This window comes from Opisthocomus hoazin, chromosome 2 (assembly GCF_030867145.1).
Source record: "Opisthocomus hoazin isolate bOpiHoa1 chromosome 2, bOpiHoa1.hap1, whole genome shotgun sequence".
NCBI lineage: Eukaryota > Metazoa > Chordata > Aves > Opisthocomiformes > Opisthocomidae > Opisthocomus > Opisthocomus hoazin.
Genome location: NC_134415.1, coordinates 69454725 through 69470804, shown reverse-complemented (window position 1 = coordinate 69470804; position 16080 = coordinate 69454725). Strand labels below are relative to the sequence as shown.

The 16080-nt window shown below is 40.0% G+C and overlaps 1 protein-coding gene across 1 annotated transcript in view; it reads left to right on the top strand.

Moving 5' to 3' along the window:
• LAMA2 (laminin subunit alpha 2) overlaps positions 1–16080 on the top strand; it is a 408847-nt gene that overhangs the window by 284893 nt on the left and 107874 nt on the right. The window contains exons 32-33 of the mRNA XM_075444852.1: positions 3769–3855; positions 4756–4949. Of these exons, the coding sequence (XP_075300967.1) occupies positions 3769–3855; positions 4756–4949 (281 nt within the window). The remainder of the gene's footprint in view (positions 1–3768; positions 3856–4755; positions 4950–16080) is intronic.

Here is a 16080-nt window from a genome sequence, read left to right as displayed (position 1 = left end):
TTCTTATTTAATGTTACATGAGTTTTAGGCAATTTGTGAAAGATAGAATAATTTAAAAGCAATATAGTTATTGCAGCATAAATTTTATTGGTTGCTTTATGCTAATGAGCCTTGCCATGATGTCTCCGCATGTGTTCCCGACAGATTATACTTTAGCACTTGAGCTTGTTTATTGTTTTGCTGAGAAGCTCTTACTGATATTTGGAATCATACTGTAGTACTGCTCTGAAAAGGTTTGTGTTTCGTGACTGTTCTCTTGAAAGGTTGAAAGTGTTCCTTAAAATCGTTTTTCTGTGTTTTGTCTGACATATAGGATGGTTTAGTGAGTATTTCAGCCAGTATATATGAAAGGGGTTTTTCTTGTTCTTCTTTCTTCTTCATTTTATCATTTTGGGGTGGTCTAAGGTTAATTCTGAAGGAGGGAATCCCTTTCTCAGACAACAGTAGCTAAACACTTCATGATCATTCATCCACAGCAAATGTTTTTAAGTGTTTCCAAATCTCATAAATATCAAACTGAGAACAACGAAAATAATTATAAAAGAGGCTTAAAGAAATACCCTTTATCTCAGAAAGTCATAATGTGGTCTTAACTGCAAATTTTCTGAGTTGTACTCTTTTTCATTAATGTTTTCCATTATGACTTGATTATGTTTTCTACCTTTCAGTATCAAGAAAGGATATTCAAGTTGCAAAGAACAAGATCAGCCAAGCTTCTCAGTGTTGCACTTCAGCAAATACACTGAAAAAAACGTTTGCTGTTACTAACTGGCAGTAGGAGGTGCTGCAAATATCAGAGAATCATAGAATCACTTAGGTTGGAAAAGACCTTTGAGATCTGAATCACGGCACCACTTCACTGGATAAAGAACTGGCTAAATGGCCAAGACCAGCAAGTGGCACTGAATGGAGTTAAATCCAGCTGGCGGCTGGTCACGAGTGGTGTTCCCCAGAGCTCGGTTTTGGGGCCATTCTTGTTTAACATCTTTATCGATGATCTGGATGAGGGGATTGAGTGCTCCCTCAGTCAGTTTGCAGATGACACCAAGCTGGGTGGGAGTGTTGATCTGCTCAAGGGTAGGAAGGCTCTGCAGAGGGATCTGGGCAGACTGGATTGATGGGCTGAAGCCAAGTTTAACAAGGCCAAGTGCTGGGTCCTGCACTTGGGTCACAACAACCCCATCCGACGCTACAGGCTTGGGGAGGAGTGGCTGGAAAGCTGCCCAGCAGAAAAGGACGAGGGAGTGTAGGTCGACAGCTGGCTGAACATGAGCCTGCAGTGTGCCCAGGTGGCCAAGAAGGCCAACGGCATCCTGGCTTGTGTCAGGAATAGTTTGGCCAGCAGGAGTAGGGAGGTGATCGTGCCCCTGTACTCAGCACTGGTGAGGCCACACCTGGAGTAATGTGTTCAGTTTTGGGCCCCTCACTACAAGAAAGACATTGAGTGGCACTCTGGAGTGTGTCCAGAGAAGAGTCTGTTTTTTTTCTGGGGCTTAAGAACATTTGGTTGCCCAGAAGCACAGGTGTCTGATCAAAAAATGAGCAGGACTCTTCACCTGGATTGTTATGGCACTCTGCTACAAGAATTTACACATATTCTCCACACTCTGCTCCAGAAATCACTTCAGTATCTGATCTAAAGGCTCACACGAAAGACAGGAAGTGGATGTCATGGAAGTACACTACAGTTGAGAAACGCGTGGACTCCAGGCAGTCCATGTGTCCCGAGTGCGCACTCCAATTGTGGAGCTGCCTGTGGAAGGGCGAGCAAGAAAAGCACCAATGTCTCACGCAGCCACACAACTGGCATGGCTGCAGATGTCAGGACCTTTTGTGTCATGCTCACATGAAAGTGTTCATGAGGCTTTTTTGTTCAAAAGCCTTCACAGGAGATAAGTGAGTAGCAACTAGTCTGAAATTAGTAAATACACTTAACCACAAGATAGTTGCCCAGTTTCTTAGTGCTGTCGAAAGAGGAGTCAGATCTGAGCATGTCCAGAAGCAGAAATGTGTGGGTTTTACAGAACTTAACTCAGATGTCTCTAGATGTCATGGACTGGATTTCTACTTCTGTTAGCTGTAGCCATCAAGAGTTTTGGTACCTGTATAGTAAATGAAGGGACAGACAACTCTGCATCTCACACATGTTAAAACCGAGGGACACCACCATAGGAGAGAGGGCGGGGGAGGAGATGTTTCAAATGTGTGTGTATATGCCTGTCTGTGCATCTCTAATTTCCACAGCTGATAGAGGATGCCTCTAACAGTTAGCTTAGACTATGTGCCTAACTTTTAGATGAATAGGCCAAGGTGGGATAGATCTATTTCATAAAGCTACAGAATGAAGTGGAAAACAAGGGCATCCCACCTTGGATTTGCTTGCACACTTTGGTTCAGCTTGGTGAAAGCTCTTTGAGATACTATGGAGGAAAAAAATATAACAACCTGCAGCTATTGTATGATAGTTGAGTAATCATAATCTGCACAAAATGCAGATAGCTAATGAGCTATCTCATTAGCTTGTTATGTCATGACTGACATGATATTTGTGAATTAGTATAGTGCAATTATTTTTATTTATGAAAGTTTACAAAACTCCACTAAGGTTTTAAATACTGTTTTTACACTCCTGTACAGTCAGCAGTCAGCTTCAAACATGATAAGCTGGAAAAAAAACAGAGAGAATGAGTTGTTCCTGGGGGTGTGGGTCTATTTTTGTAGAGTTGAAAATGTGTTGGATAATGAGTTTGTGAGTAACAGATCAATTTGTTTACCTTTTTTTGCAAAGGTGTAATTTTATATGCTCATTCAAGCACTATTGATTTAATGCATTATAAGCAAGTTAGGGTAGGTTGCTGACTGTACTGTGCCAAGAAAGAGCTCTGCACTCGCCGCTAGCCACCTCTGTGCTTTTCTGGTTCTTCTTCCACAAAGAGCGGAGTGAGTTTTACAGTCTTGCGCCATTTTAATACTTAGTTGTGTTTCTTTTCCCCTGCCTACCCTTTTCATTCATTTTAACTGTCTGTGCAAACACTTAATGCACCACTATTTCAGCAGCATGTTACTTCACACAGCTCCCATAGGTACACACTGCAGTCACTAGTTACTCTTCTACATCATGGCTTAGTAAAAATACTCTAGTGTCTTCTGTGATTAAAATACGACTCCTCCCTGACCATGAAGAAGATAGCTTTTAGGTTTTTTTTCTCTGTAGGCCAGTCTTTTCTCTTCAGTATTTCCTTGAGAAGACCATCTGATGCTGCCTTTTCGGAAGATTCCATGTGGCTGTTGACTTTGTTTCCTTTCTCCCTCTTTATGTCCTACCTTTGAGTAAAGTCTTCTCAGCTTATCTCCTTTTGTTCAGACTAAAATTAAATTAGACTGGAAAGGATGGATGTTTGTTAGCTCAGTTTCTTTAACTTTTGCTTCACATCCTTCCCATTACTACCTTTTCTTGATCACTATGAGTGACAGCACCATTCACTCACACAAGCCTACAACATGGGCATTCTTGACTCCATCCCCTCTGATACAGCCCTCATTGATTCTGCCCTTCCAGCATTCGTCTAAAATGTGCCGGTATCACAGCAAGGCATTCACAAAATTCCTAATAGAAAGGAGGGATCTCCCAAAGGTGTTTATAAATAGATAAGAAAATACTGCCATTTAAATTAAGAGTGGAGCTTACCATGGGCACTTCTGCACAGCTGACTAGGGTGAAATGATGCAGTTGAGTGGAAAAAACTTTTTCATTTGCTTTTGCTTTAGTTTTAGCCCTTCTTGTGTTGCGGAAGGACCTGGTAATTACCGGTGTACTGCATGCCCACCTGGATATGAAGGCCAGTACTGTGAAAGGTAGGATGAATGGAAAAAGAATAAAGAGGGAAAATGAAAGGTGGGCAAGACATGAAGGAGAGCAATGTCCTTTGATACTATAAATATATATTTACTAATATTTAAATACATGCTTTTGGGTAAGCTGTTCCCTCTTTATATGTTGTTAAAACTCAGCAATAAAAGGCAATTTTTATGTACACCCACTGTAAATTGATAATCAGTGTTATTTATATCACACATATTGTCCTAGTCTTACTTTCTGATTTGTGGAGGTTTTTTTCACCTGGGCTTCAGAAGTTAAACTGAAATATAGGAAATTTATCTAAAATTAGATACGATGCTTATAGTGTGTCTTGATGTCGCTTGTATCCTGTGTTCTAATGACTATTGTGTCTTCAAGGGCACTGACTGTACAAGACGCTTACAAACATATTGATGACCAAATTGCAAATTAATAACCTAAACAGCAGCTGTTGCCCCATCCATAGCAATGCTATGGGATTAAGATGATCAGAATTAGCAAGTGTCTACTATACGATTTGATTTCTGATGCAAAGCACAAGTGGCTAGTGGGGAAAAGAAAGGTCTATAGACCAAACATTGCTAATGCAGAAACTTTTCTGTCATGGTATAAGAGAAGATTAACTGAAAGCTGTTACAGGTGTGGAATCACTTTTGCATACTCCTTCCATCCAGACTGTTCCATGTCCTGGTTAAACGTTATTATCAGTTTATTGGACAGTTTGCAACATTTCTCTCTCTACAAATGTATACTGTGTCATAAAGCACCAAAGATTTTTTTAAATGGTTTGTGAATGAATGTTCATATACATTTTGGTTACAGTCTTGCCAAGTATTCATTGTAATACACTGTGCATGTCAGTTCGCCAAACCTGGTTTTGTATTTGCAATGTCTAGATGTTCTTCTGGCTACACTGGAAACCCACAGACTCCAGGAGGGTCCTGCCAGGAATGTGAGTGTGATCAATACGGTTCCCTGCCTGTCCCCTGCGACTCTGTCACTGGACAGTGCACTTGCAAGCCTGGATTCACAGGGTGGAAGTGTGTTGGCTGTGAACATCTGCATGCACGTGATGGCACGAAGTGCATTTGTACGTATACTAATGTAATTTTGGAGAATTTTTGATTGTGTTTGTCATATTTCAGAAATTCAACCCTGCTTGTGCATCAGTCAGTTGTGTGGGTTTCTTTGAAAATAGTTGACAGATTTCTTTCTCCTTTGGCATTCTGGACCATGTTTTTCACAAGCCTTGAGATGTTAGGAAAACTCTCAATACTTTTTAATATGCTCACTGAAAACTGACAACAAACCTTTGAAGGATTTCTTTTTGTGCTTTTTTGAAGTCTGTAGTTTTCCTAAAGGTTGTAACTGCTGTGACAGTATTTGCTCTTAGTGAATTTTTTAGTGTTGTCCTAAATATTTAACCAGCAATTGCAATGCTCTATGCCATCAGTCACACAGAAAGTTGTTACCAAAGTTTGCTTGGTCACGTTGGTTCAACAACCACCCACTGGAATTTGAAAGACATAAGGAATGACAGTACAGTATATCCAGGAACAAAGAACCTCCTTTATTTAAAATAGAAAATCGATAGCCTAAAACACCAACTTAGTTTTTACAGTACTGGTATCTTTGCCCTAACTTCAGTTTTCACAGAATCACAGAATGTTCGGGGTTGGAAGGGACCTCTGTGGGTCATCTAGTCCAACTCCCCTGCCAAAGCAGGGTCACCCAGAGCAGGCTGCACAGGACCTTGTCCAGGAGGGTCTTGAATATCTCCAGAGAAGGAGACTCCACAACCTCCCTGGGCAGCCTGTTCCACTGCTCCGTCACCCTCAGAGGGAAGTTCTTCCTCATGTTCAGGAGGAACTTCCTATGCTTCAGTTTGTGCCCGTTGTCCCTTGTCCTGTTGCTGGGCACCACTGAAAAGAGTCTGGCCCCATCCTCCTGACACCCACCCTTAAGAAATTTATAGGCATTTATAAGGTCCCCTCTCAACCTTCTCCAGGCTGAACAAGCCCAGCTCCCTCAGCCTTTCCTCATAGGACAGACGCTCCAGTCCCCTCTTCATCCTCGTAGCCTTCTGTGGGACTCTCTCCAGTCTTTCCTTGTCTTTCTTGAACTGGGGAGCCCAGAACTGGACACAGTACTCCAGATGAGGCCTCACCAGGGCAGAGTAGGCAGGGAGGAGAACCTCCCTTGACATGCTGGCCACACTCTTCACTCTTTTGATATGTACGAAGTGTCTTATCTTATTACTGTTTAGAATTACTGTTTGGAATTACTGTTTGGAATTTTTTTCCATAAAACTGGATAGTGTTTGTTTTGAGCCCACAATCTCAGTTCCCATGATACTGTATGCTTATGTCTTATGAAAAAAAAGTCAGGTAGCAAAACCTTTCTAGAACGCTTAGTAAATCCTGACTGAAATAAGACATTCTTCTCTCCTTCATCTCCACCAACGAGGTAGGAACTAATGTTATTGTGATTTCCACCCCCCCACCCCCCCCTTGAGGCCATCATTCTTAAAGTACAATACAGATAGGGACCCAGTAAGTCCTTGGTATATAACATTTCTTAATCCTATGCATCTTTGAATATATTGGCAAGGCAAAATGAACAGATTTTAATGTTTTACCTGGTTTGTATATCTGTTATAGGACTTTAACTGGAGCTTTTCCATTTTTGTTTCTTTTTTTTGCCTATGTGAGGGACATGTAACATCAAGGCAAGCAGATACCAAAAAAAGGCTCTTTTTTTTTTCTTTTCCACAGAATGCAGTCGTCTTTACCTCAATACCCAGAGGTGTATAGCTCTCTAATATTTAAATCAGCTAGTACACCTCCAAAAAATGACAAACTTTTTAAAAGCAAATTGGAAAAACAGAGAAACCAAAGCAGTGCTAAAAATGGCTGAAGGTATCGTATCAGTCAAGAATGAAATATGTGGCTCCTTTGAGTGGTTAAAGAGGAAGAGATTAGGCACGTAGTGTCAGGGACTATGCAGTGTGGTACGTTGTTTCACTCAACAGTTGTGATCTGCTCTCAGATAGTGATCGGGTCTTAGCAGAACTAAGCTTCTAAATGTAACTATTGAGTTCAGTGCTTTTGTATTAGTCCTGATTCCCAGGTACAACTCTTCTTTGAAAATGAATAGAGAGATTACTGGGAATGCAGACATAAATACTTCTATTCCTACATTATTAATAAGATGACATTGGTTCGTTGATGAAAAGCTTAGTGTACTTAAGGGAAATAAAGTTTTAATATTCTGCACTGTGATGTACTTCAGAACTTAATTCTGAACTATCATATATCTTAAGCTCTATTTTAAACTACAGCAAAATGAATGCAAATAGCTACTTTGCTGAAATAACTTCGATTCGGATTCCATTTTTTGGCCTAAATGTCAAGCAGAATTGTAGTCATGAGTTAAGTCTATAAGTGCTACAGCCACAAAATTTTTAAATAAGGACAGCGTTTTCCAGAGTGGCATCTAAATGCAAATGACTTAATTTTTCAACACCCTGAATACCTGTTCTGTTATTTCCAGTATTAGCCAATGTGTTCAATCTCAGGCACTGCTTAGTATGTTTTTTACTGGTCGTTTACCTTGTCAGTATCCTGAAAAGTCTTTTGGATATCCAGGATGGCAGAGTTTCTTTGTACAAAACAGCCAAAATGCAAGTTTTCATTTTTCAGTTGTTTTTCAGTTGTTTTTCAGTTTGTTAATCAGACTGTTTCATTGTGTGGATAATAAGATTAAAAATCCTCACTATAAATGGCAAAAGCTGTGTGCAGGCAAATCAAACTTTTTACCTTTTTGTTGTGAACCATGTGGTTTTGCTATAATCTCTGATTTAACTGCAACATATTCATGTGCTGGTGTTGAAATGTATCTATACTACCTCTAGCAGCATTTTTACTTTAACTAAATAATCAATTTTTGCCATAAAAACAGTCCTTTGCATGTGCATATGGACATTTCATGTCATTGGCCACTGTTGTAAGAGAACAAGAAATGTTTTTACAAATACATTAGCCACAAAAAGAAAGCCAGGGAGAATCTCCATCCTCTATTGAATGTGGGGGGGAATATTGCCACCAAGGATGAGAAAAAGTCTGAGGTACTTAATGCCTTCTTTGCCTTAGTCTTTAATAGTCAGACCAGTTATTCCCAGGGTGTTCAGTCCCCTGAGCTGGAAGACAGGGATGGAGAGCAGAATAAATCTCCCATAGACCAGGACGAAGCAGTTAAAGACCTGCTGTGCCACCTGGATACTCACAAGTCTATAGGCTGAATGGGATCCACCTGAGACTACTGAGGGAGCTGGAGGAGCAGCTGGCCAAGCCACTCTCCATCATCTATCAGCAGTTCTGGCTAACAGGTGAGGTCCCAGATGACTGGAGGATCTCCAGTGTGACATCCATCTACAAGAAGGGCCGGAAGGAGGATCCCAGGAACTACAGGCCTGTCAGCCTGACCTCTGTATCGCGGAAGATTTTGGAGTGATTCATCCTGCATGTGCTCACCAGGCATGTGAAGGACAACCAGCATGGGTTCATGAAAGGCAGATCCTGCTTGACCAACCTGATCTCCTTCTATGACCAGGTGACCCACCTAGTGGGTGAGGGAAAGGCTGTGGATGTTGTCTGCCTGGACTTTAGTAAGGCTTTGATACTGTCTCCCACAGCATTCTCCTAGAGAAGGTGGCAGCTCATGGCTCAGATATATGTACTCTTCGTTGGGTAAAAAATTGTCTGGATGGCGAAGCACAGAGAGTGGTGCTGAACAGAATTAAATCCAGTTGGTGGCCGGACACAAGCAGTGTTCCCCAGGGCTCAGCTTTGGGGTCACTCTTGTTTAATATCTTTATCAATGTTATGACTTGATTATGTTTTCTACCGTTTAGCATCAAGAAAGAACATTCAAGTTGCAAAGAACAAGATCAACCAAGCTTCTCAGTGTTGCACGTCAGCAAATACACTGAAAAAAATGTTTGCTGTTACTAACTGGCAGTAGGAGATGCTGCAAATATCAGAGAATCATAGAATCACTTAGGTTGGAAAAGACCTTTAAGATCCGCATCATGGCACCTCTTCACTGGATAAAGAACTGGCTAAATGGCCGAAACCAGCGAGGGGTACTGAATGAAGTTAAATCGAGTTGGCAGCTGGACACAAGCAGTTTTCCTGAGGGCTCAGTTTTGGGGCCACTCTTGCTTAATATTTTTATCAATGATCTGAATGAGGGGATTAAGTGCTCCTTCAGTAAGTTTGCAGATGACACCAAGCTGGGTGGGAGTGTTGATCTGCTCAAGGGTAGGAAGGCTCTGCAGAGGGATCTGGGCAGACTGGATTGATGGGCTGAAGCCAGTCATATGAGGTTTAACAAGGCCAAGTGCTGGGTCCTGCACTTGGGTCACAACAACCCCATCCGACGCTACAGGCTTGGGGAGGAGTGGCTGGAAAGCTGCCCAGCAGAAAAGGACGAGGGAGTGTAGGTCGACAGCTGGCTGAACATGAGCCTGCAGTGTGCCCAGGTGGCCAAGAAGGCCAACAGCATCCTGGCTTGTGTGAGGAATAGTGTGGCCAGCAGGAGTAGGGAGATGATCGTGCCCCTGTACTCAGCACTGGTGAGGCCACACCTGGAGTAATGTGTTCAGTTTTGGGCCCCTCGCTACAAGAAGGACATTGAGGTGCTGGAGCATGTCCAGAGAAGGGCAACAAGGTTGGTGAGGGGTCTAGAGAACAAGTCTTACGAGGAGTGGCTGAGGGAGCTGAGGTTGTTTAGTCTGGAAAAGAGGAGGCTGAAGGGGAGACCTTATTGCTCTCTGTAACTACCTGAAAGGAGGTTGTAGTGAGGGGGGTGTTGGTCTCTTCTCCCAAATAACTAGCAATATGATTAGAGAAAATGGCCTCAAGTTGCATCAGGGGAGGTTTAGATTGGATGTTAGGACAAATTTCTTTACTGAAAGTGGTCAAGCACTGGAACAGGCTGCCCAGGGAAGTGGTGGAGTCACCATCCCTGGAGGTGTTCAAAAATGTGTAGATATGGCACTTCAGGGCATGGTTTAGCAGGCATGGTGGTGTTGGGTTGACGGTTGGACTTGATGATCTTAGAGGTCTTTTCCAACCTTAATGATTCTATGATTGGTAAAACTGAGGAATCAAATGAAAAGATTTCTTTCCTTTAGTCGTAAAAATAGGAACCACCTATAGGAACAGATGGGAGGTACATTAAATCTCCCCTCTCACAGGGACTAGTCTGTTACTATTGGCACCACATCAGTAACATTCATGTCATAACTTACAAAAACTGCAATTAAATATTCAGTAGACATTTTATGTGTATTTGCTCTTGCTATATGATTTTCCCTTTGTTTAAAGGTTCCCCAACCCCTATATTACTCCAAAGCCAACTTTATTAGTGTAGGGCAATATCCCCCATATTACTCCATACATGCCTTTGCTAATGCAGGGAAATACCCTTGACGTGGTAGAAAACCAGCCTGATCAAGAAACCATTTACCTTTGTAGCCTGTGGTGGATACAGGGGCTGTGGCAGATGAAAAGAGTATGGTAAACATAGACTTGGTGGGAATTTGCCTGTGATTAACACTGCCTAGTATGTCACAACCTTCAGAGTACACCTGTTTTCTTCTGATAGGGATTCATTGTTGCAGCCCCTACTGTGCTTTAATAGTCATTGTACTGTCAAATAACCACTATAAACACCTTTTGAGGAAACCCTGAAACTTTCCTTCTTTACTCCAAGAACATTTATCTGTTCCAATTTGAGTTGAGATATTGGAGAATTTGGTGAGAATGCAGCTGAGAATTTGGCCCTGTATACAATATATTTTTACTTTCATATATCAACCACTTCCAAAATACTCAGTAAATTCCCTTCTGACTAGCTTCAGATGTAATGAAAACTTAATAGTAATAATAATAATGATTAAGTACTCTTAATTTACAGAAAATTAAAGTCATATGCAGAATCCTGTTTGCATTCAATATTTTAAATGAGCTGTAGGCATGTATCTACTTATACTCATTTGCAGAGTTCCATTTCAAATACTGCAATTGTACCTGTCAGAAGTGTGAAGAACCCCAAGTTAGGTGGTAAAATGGTCTAGTTTAAAGAAAATACACGCAAATACAATCATTCATGTTTGAAAAAATGTAGTTGTGACTAATATAAAACATAGTTTGATGAAGCTGTCCAATGTTAGTATGTTATGGTTAATATTTAGGAAAGTGAAAATTGATTTTGAATATTTAGCAAAGAATAACCATCTGAATAATAAATTTTTGGCAAATTCTATAAAAGATCACCACGGAGTATGACATGAAAACTAAAAAATGCATATTTGAATCCAATTAGAGAGGTTTTAGCCACAATATTGTAACTTATTGTTGTTTAAAGATAACACTTATGTTTTAACATATCCCTTATCATAAGTATTCTAAAGATTTTAGAGTGAAAATTCGCAGTGCAAAGACAGAAAAAAATCCAGAGGAGTGTGCATGTTCATTAAAGTGGTCTATTTCTGATATACCTGGAAATCGGTTTTACCAGGTTCTTACTGGGTTTTTTCATAATGTGTCATTTTTCAGTTGCTTAGTGCATACCACTTTTCAGTGCTATGTTAGAACAGTTATATTTTAGAAAGCTACAGGTAGAATGGAAAGAGAATATATTTTTTTAAAGACACTGTACAAAGGAGAAGAATTTGTTTACTACTAAATAACAATGGAAAGATAATTACAGGTGAGCGGCACAGGCAGAATTCACTTCCCATTATATTCTTAGAACAGAATAAGGTTGTTTTCTCTAGTACGCCTTTAGGGAATGGAAAACGATATCCAAAAGCTAGATTTTTTTATAAGTAATAGAAGACCCTGGATGGTCTACTACACACCAGAAAAATTCTAATTTTTTTACATTAGTACAATTAATAACTGGATTGTTTCCCCAACTAAAGTGACCATCTAGATCATCATGTAGTGATACTCATAATACTCGGCTGCTGAAGACTTCCTTATAATTTTTAGTCTCAGATAATCCACTTAGGCTCAATTTCCTTTCTGTTTTGAAGCAGTGAGTACCCGGTAAGAAAATTTGTAATGACTGCAAACTGATTTTAATAATGTTGCCAACATCCTTGTATACTCTCAGATATGACAAAAGTTCTCCCAGATCTTCTCTATGCTTACAGATTTTTGTTTTTATTTGTAACTACAGATGAATTGATGGTCCCTGATATTTATTACCGTAAAAATGAGTGATGCATATCTCAATGCTTATTCTGCTGAAAGTTGTCAACTGGCAATTGCTGACTGGCCTGTAATCACTACAGTATTGAAGACATATATTTTTTGTTTTCTTAGCTGAACCCCATATATGGTTCCAATCCAGAACACAGCTGACTTGTATGACGAACAGGAGCAGCCTTTCCTCAGTTCATCTGTACCCAGCATGCTCAGGCAGACTGAGATCATTAGCATCTGCTTGATTCATATTTTACAAATACATACCAGAAGTATGTAAACAAGCCAGTGCATATACTGCTCTCTCCTCGTCCTTCCCAAAGAGCTTTGACCTTAGCAAGCTGAAGTGGAAAGAAGGACCTGCAACGGGTTTTGGATCAAGCCTGTAGCGATCCTGAATTTTCTTAGATTAGTAATTCTCTTGTGTATTTTTTTTAATACCTTGTGACATTCCACTTGACTTCGGTAGCAGAATTTGTAGTACATAAAATGAAGAACCTTAGATTGCAATGTCGTTGAATCAGTGACTGTGCTTGCTGCTGTGCAGTGTTTAGGGAAAAAAAACGATCCTAGTGAGAACTTCAAGCCTTTATTGTTAAACATATGGCAAGTCAGAACTCACCTTCTGAATGCTTTCAAGGCACCAGTCTTAACTACAGTGGGGACTTAAAAAAAAAATTTGGCTTCAATATTTTGAACTCTATTGCAACACAAACTGCAAAACCTTTCCTCAGATGTATGCTCCCGTCACAAATGTTCCTCGGGGTCAAGCAAAACCTAAATGTGAAGCAGTCAATGTGGTTCTGCTGTACAAGATTAACAGGGAACGGGATGCAATCATGACACGGAGAGATCAAACAGATATTTCATTGTTAGGAATTTTTCTTTAACTCAGTCTTGTGGGGAAAAAAAAAGGACCTTGAGCTGTGCTGCAGTCAACAAACTTATGTCTTCAAGAATTAATATCTTCAGTATTGGTAGAAGGAGAAAATTATATAATTAGATTCCTTTAATACCAGGTCTTGGTCACTTAAATATGGTACTCTAAGTAGACTGGTGCTTGCAATGAGATGGATTTTTTTCCCACCAGCCACTCAGTTCTGCACCCAAGAGAACGAGGAAGCTCCTAGCCACTGGTCCTGGCAGAATCAAGGTTTTCCCTCTAAAGTAGGGAGTAGCTCCATGATTTCATCCCTCACAAATTGAGAACTAAGCAGAGATGCTGCCTCTGTCAGAGGCAGATCTTGAAGAATCTGTGAAAAGAATCATCTCCTAACTCCTACATAGTTCTTTGTTCGACAGGGGCTGGGACCTTCTTATCACAAGCCTTCACAGAGCGAGCTGAAAGGAAAGATACTGTGTGTAACACCAGATCTATGAAGCATTGGACTAGCTTCTGCTATGTTCTGAGTTTAACAGAAGCTGAGAGCCCTTATGGCACAGCCATAAGAGTTAAACTTACCTCTTCTTACCTCTGTGCTGGCCAACTGCTTGTCTGTCTGCATGAGCTCAATAAGGGACGGGCACCCCTGCTTGGCCTTGAAGGTGACAAGTGGCCTAGAAGGTGACAAGCTATCCGTTGTTCTCCCATTTTTTGATATGTGAGCCCCTGTTGAGTTTAGACTCACATTGCAACATCTTTTGCCCAACTCACGCACTATATAAACCTAACTAGTACTCGTATGTATCAGAACCAGCAAATGAGGCTTTATAAATAATGAAAATCAGAAATAAACCTGAGTCAGTACTTTAGATGCTAATCTAGATCTGAATTTTCCCAGATTTTGGAGAAAAATTGATAATGCAAACTCACTGAAGTGAGCAGCAATGACAAGGAAGCTACAGCTTTTAGCTCTCCATGGGGATTCTGTTTTGGGAGGCAGAGAAGGACTTGTTTATTGTTTGATGTGAGACCAGAGCAACGACACCAACAATAGTTCAACACTTTTTTATTGTGAAGCAACTGGAAACTAATACTGAAGAGTCACTGACTATCATAGGATACCACCTCATATCAGAGATTACATGGTTGCCCTTAGACCAACTGTCTTTACCTACTCGTAATGCAGTCTTTTGAATCTTAACAACAATGAATTTATTCAGGCAAAATTGTGTTAGCTAATCACTCAGTTGGAGGAACACATTGTGGCTCAGATATGTGATCTCTTTCTTGTACCTTCTTTTCTGTTTGTAAGATGGAGTAAGTGGTTAGATGTCCAGAAACTTACAGTGTCTTTTATTACTTGAGCAATTATTTAAAAAAAAAAATTATTTGGCATGCATACTTTGGAGATGCTTCTCACGAGGTAAGTTAAAATCCTTACAGGACTTATTGTGCATGGGAAAGTGTGGTGAAAATGGAAACCGCAGTAATTTGCATTAATTGCTTGCTGGACTATTGTCATATTGATTGCATGATTTGCCTCTTACATGCTTGCACTGCTGTAATGATCTGAATTTAGTGCTGCATTTGTTAATATTAGACACAAATTTATCCTGACAGTTTTATAGCTAGACACAGAAATATTTAGTCTTGCGAAATATAATGATGCTCTTGAAATATTTCCCATAGCTACAGTACACTTCAGACTGCATATTGGAGTAGCTTAGTCCTGTCTCATCTACCTAACTGTGGTCCTCACTTGATGTAGTGTAGTTTCATCCTGATTATTGTGCAAGAGGTGTTAATTTATACTGAATGCTCAATTGTTTACTCATTGAAATATTTCATCTCTTCATCAGCTGTTCAGTATTTTTCTCATTGGTGTGAACTGAGTTTGTCTTTAACACTTCGCAAAGTTTTAGCATTTTATTACCAACCACTGGCAATTTTGAGGGTGAATAGATTTAGCTTGTTTCATAAGTGAAATAAGGTATCAGGAAAAACAAAACAAACGGCAAAAACCAATTCTCTTCACGTACAAGAACACTTACTTGCATCCTGCAAAATGATGATCAGGTGTATTTACCTTCTTGAGCAGCTACAGAACAGGTGCCTGTTACATAAAACATTTAGTTGGTTTTAAAACTTGCTTTTCCTTTAATTCTCTCAGACTTCTAAAAGCAAGCACATAGATGACAAGAGCTGGGATGGTAATAAGCTTTTTTTTTTTTTTTAATTTCACATAGAAACATAAATCAGAATGTATTGTGCCCACAGTTTTAACAACTGCAGAAGAAGAACAAGTGCAGATCAGCTTATGTAACAAAATACTGTGAAACAGGAGGAAGAAGTCTGCAAATGGAAGCAATGAAAATGCAAAAGGAAGTCTTAAAATAACAGTATCTAGCTTTCAGCACCCACTGCTTACTGCACTAATCCAGCACCTATCTTGTCTCTTCTTCAATCATCACATGAGTTTCATGGTGTATTAAACTAGTAATCATTAATTTTTTTCTCTGTTTGACTCAACTCTTTGCTATATTGAACAGTCAACGAACAGAATAAGAACAACATTTAGAAAACGGTGAAAATTTTAAAGAACAGAAAAGATTTAATCTACCTGAAGAACAGATTTCAGGAAAAAGAAATGTAGTGCTCTGTTGAAAATTACTTCTCTTTTTCTACAGAAATACACATGTTGTTTGGTGGGTTTTTAGCCATTGAGCTGCCTAGGGGTGTTGCTGAAATAAATAATTACATACTTGTAAAACTTTAGGTACAACCCTCCATGTCTCTTAACATCACCAGTGAATTCATTATTTCACAGTTTGCTCCATCTCCTGAGATGTTGTTGAGGTTTGCCAGTCCTCTGTAGCATCTTTACGCAGGGAAACAGAAAGGCATTCCCACATCTCTGTTCTAAAGGATGAAGAATTTTCCTGTCTGCAGCATGAATGATACAAGAGTTTAAGGTTATGAGAATTTCTTGTGATACTTCATAGAAAGCAAGAGGGGAAGAAATGTAAAATCCTTTCGGTATATGCACCACACACCAGTATTTT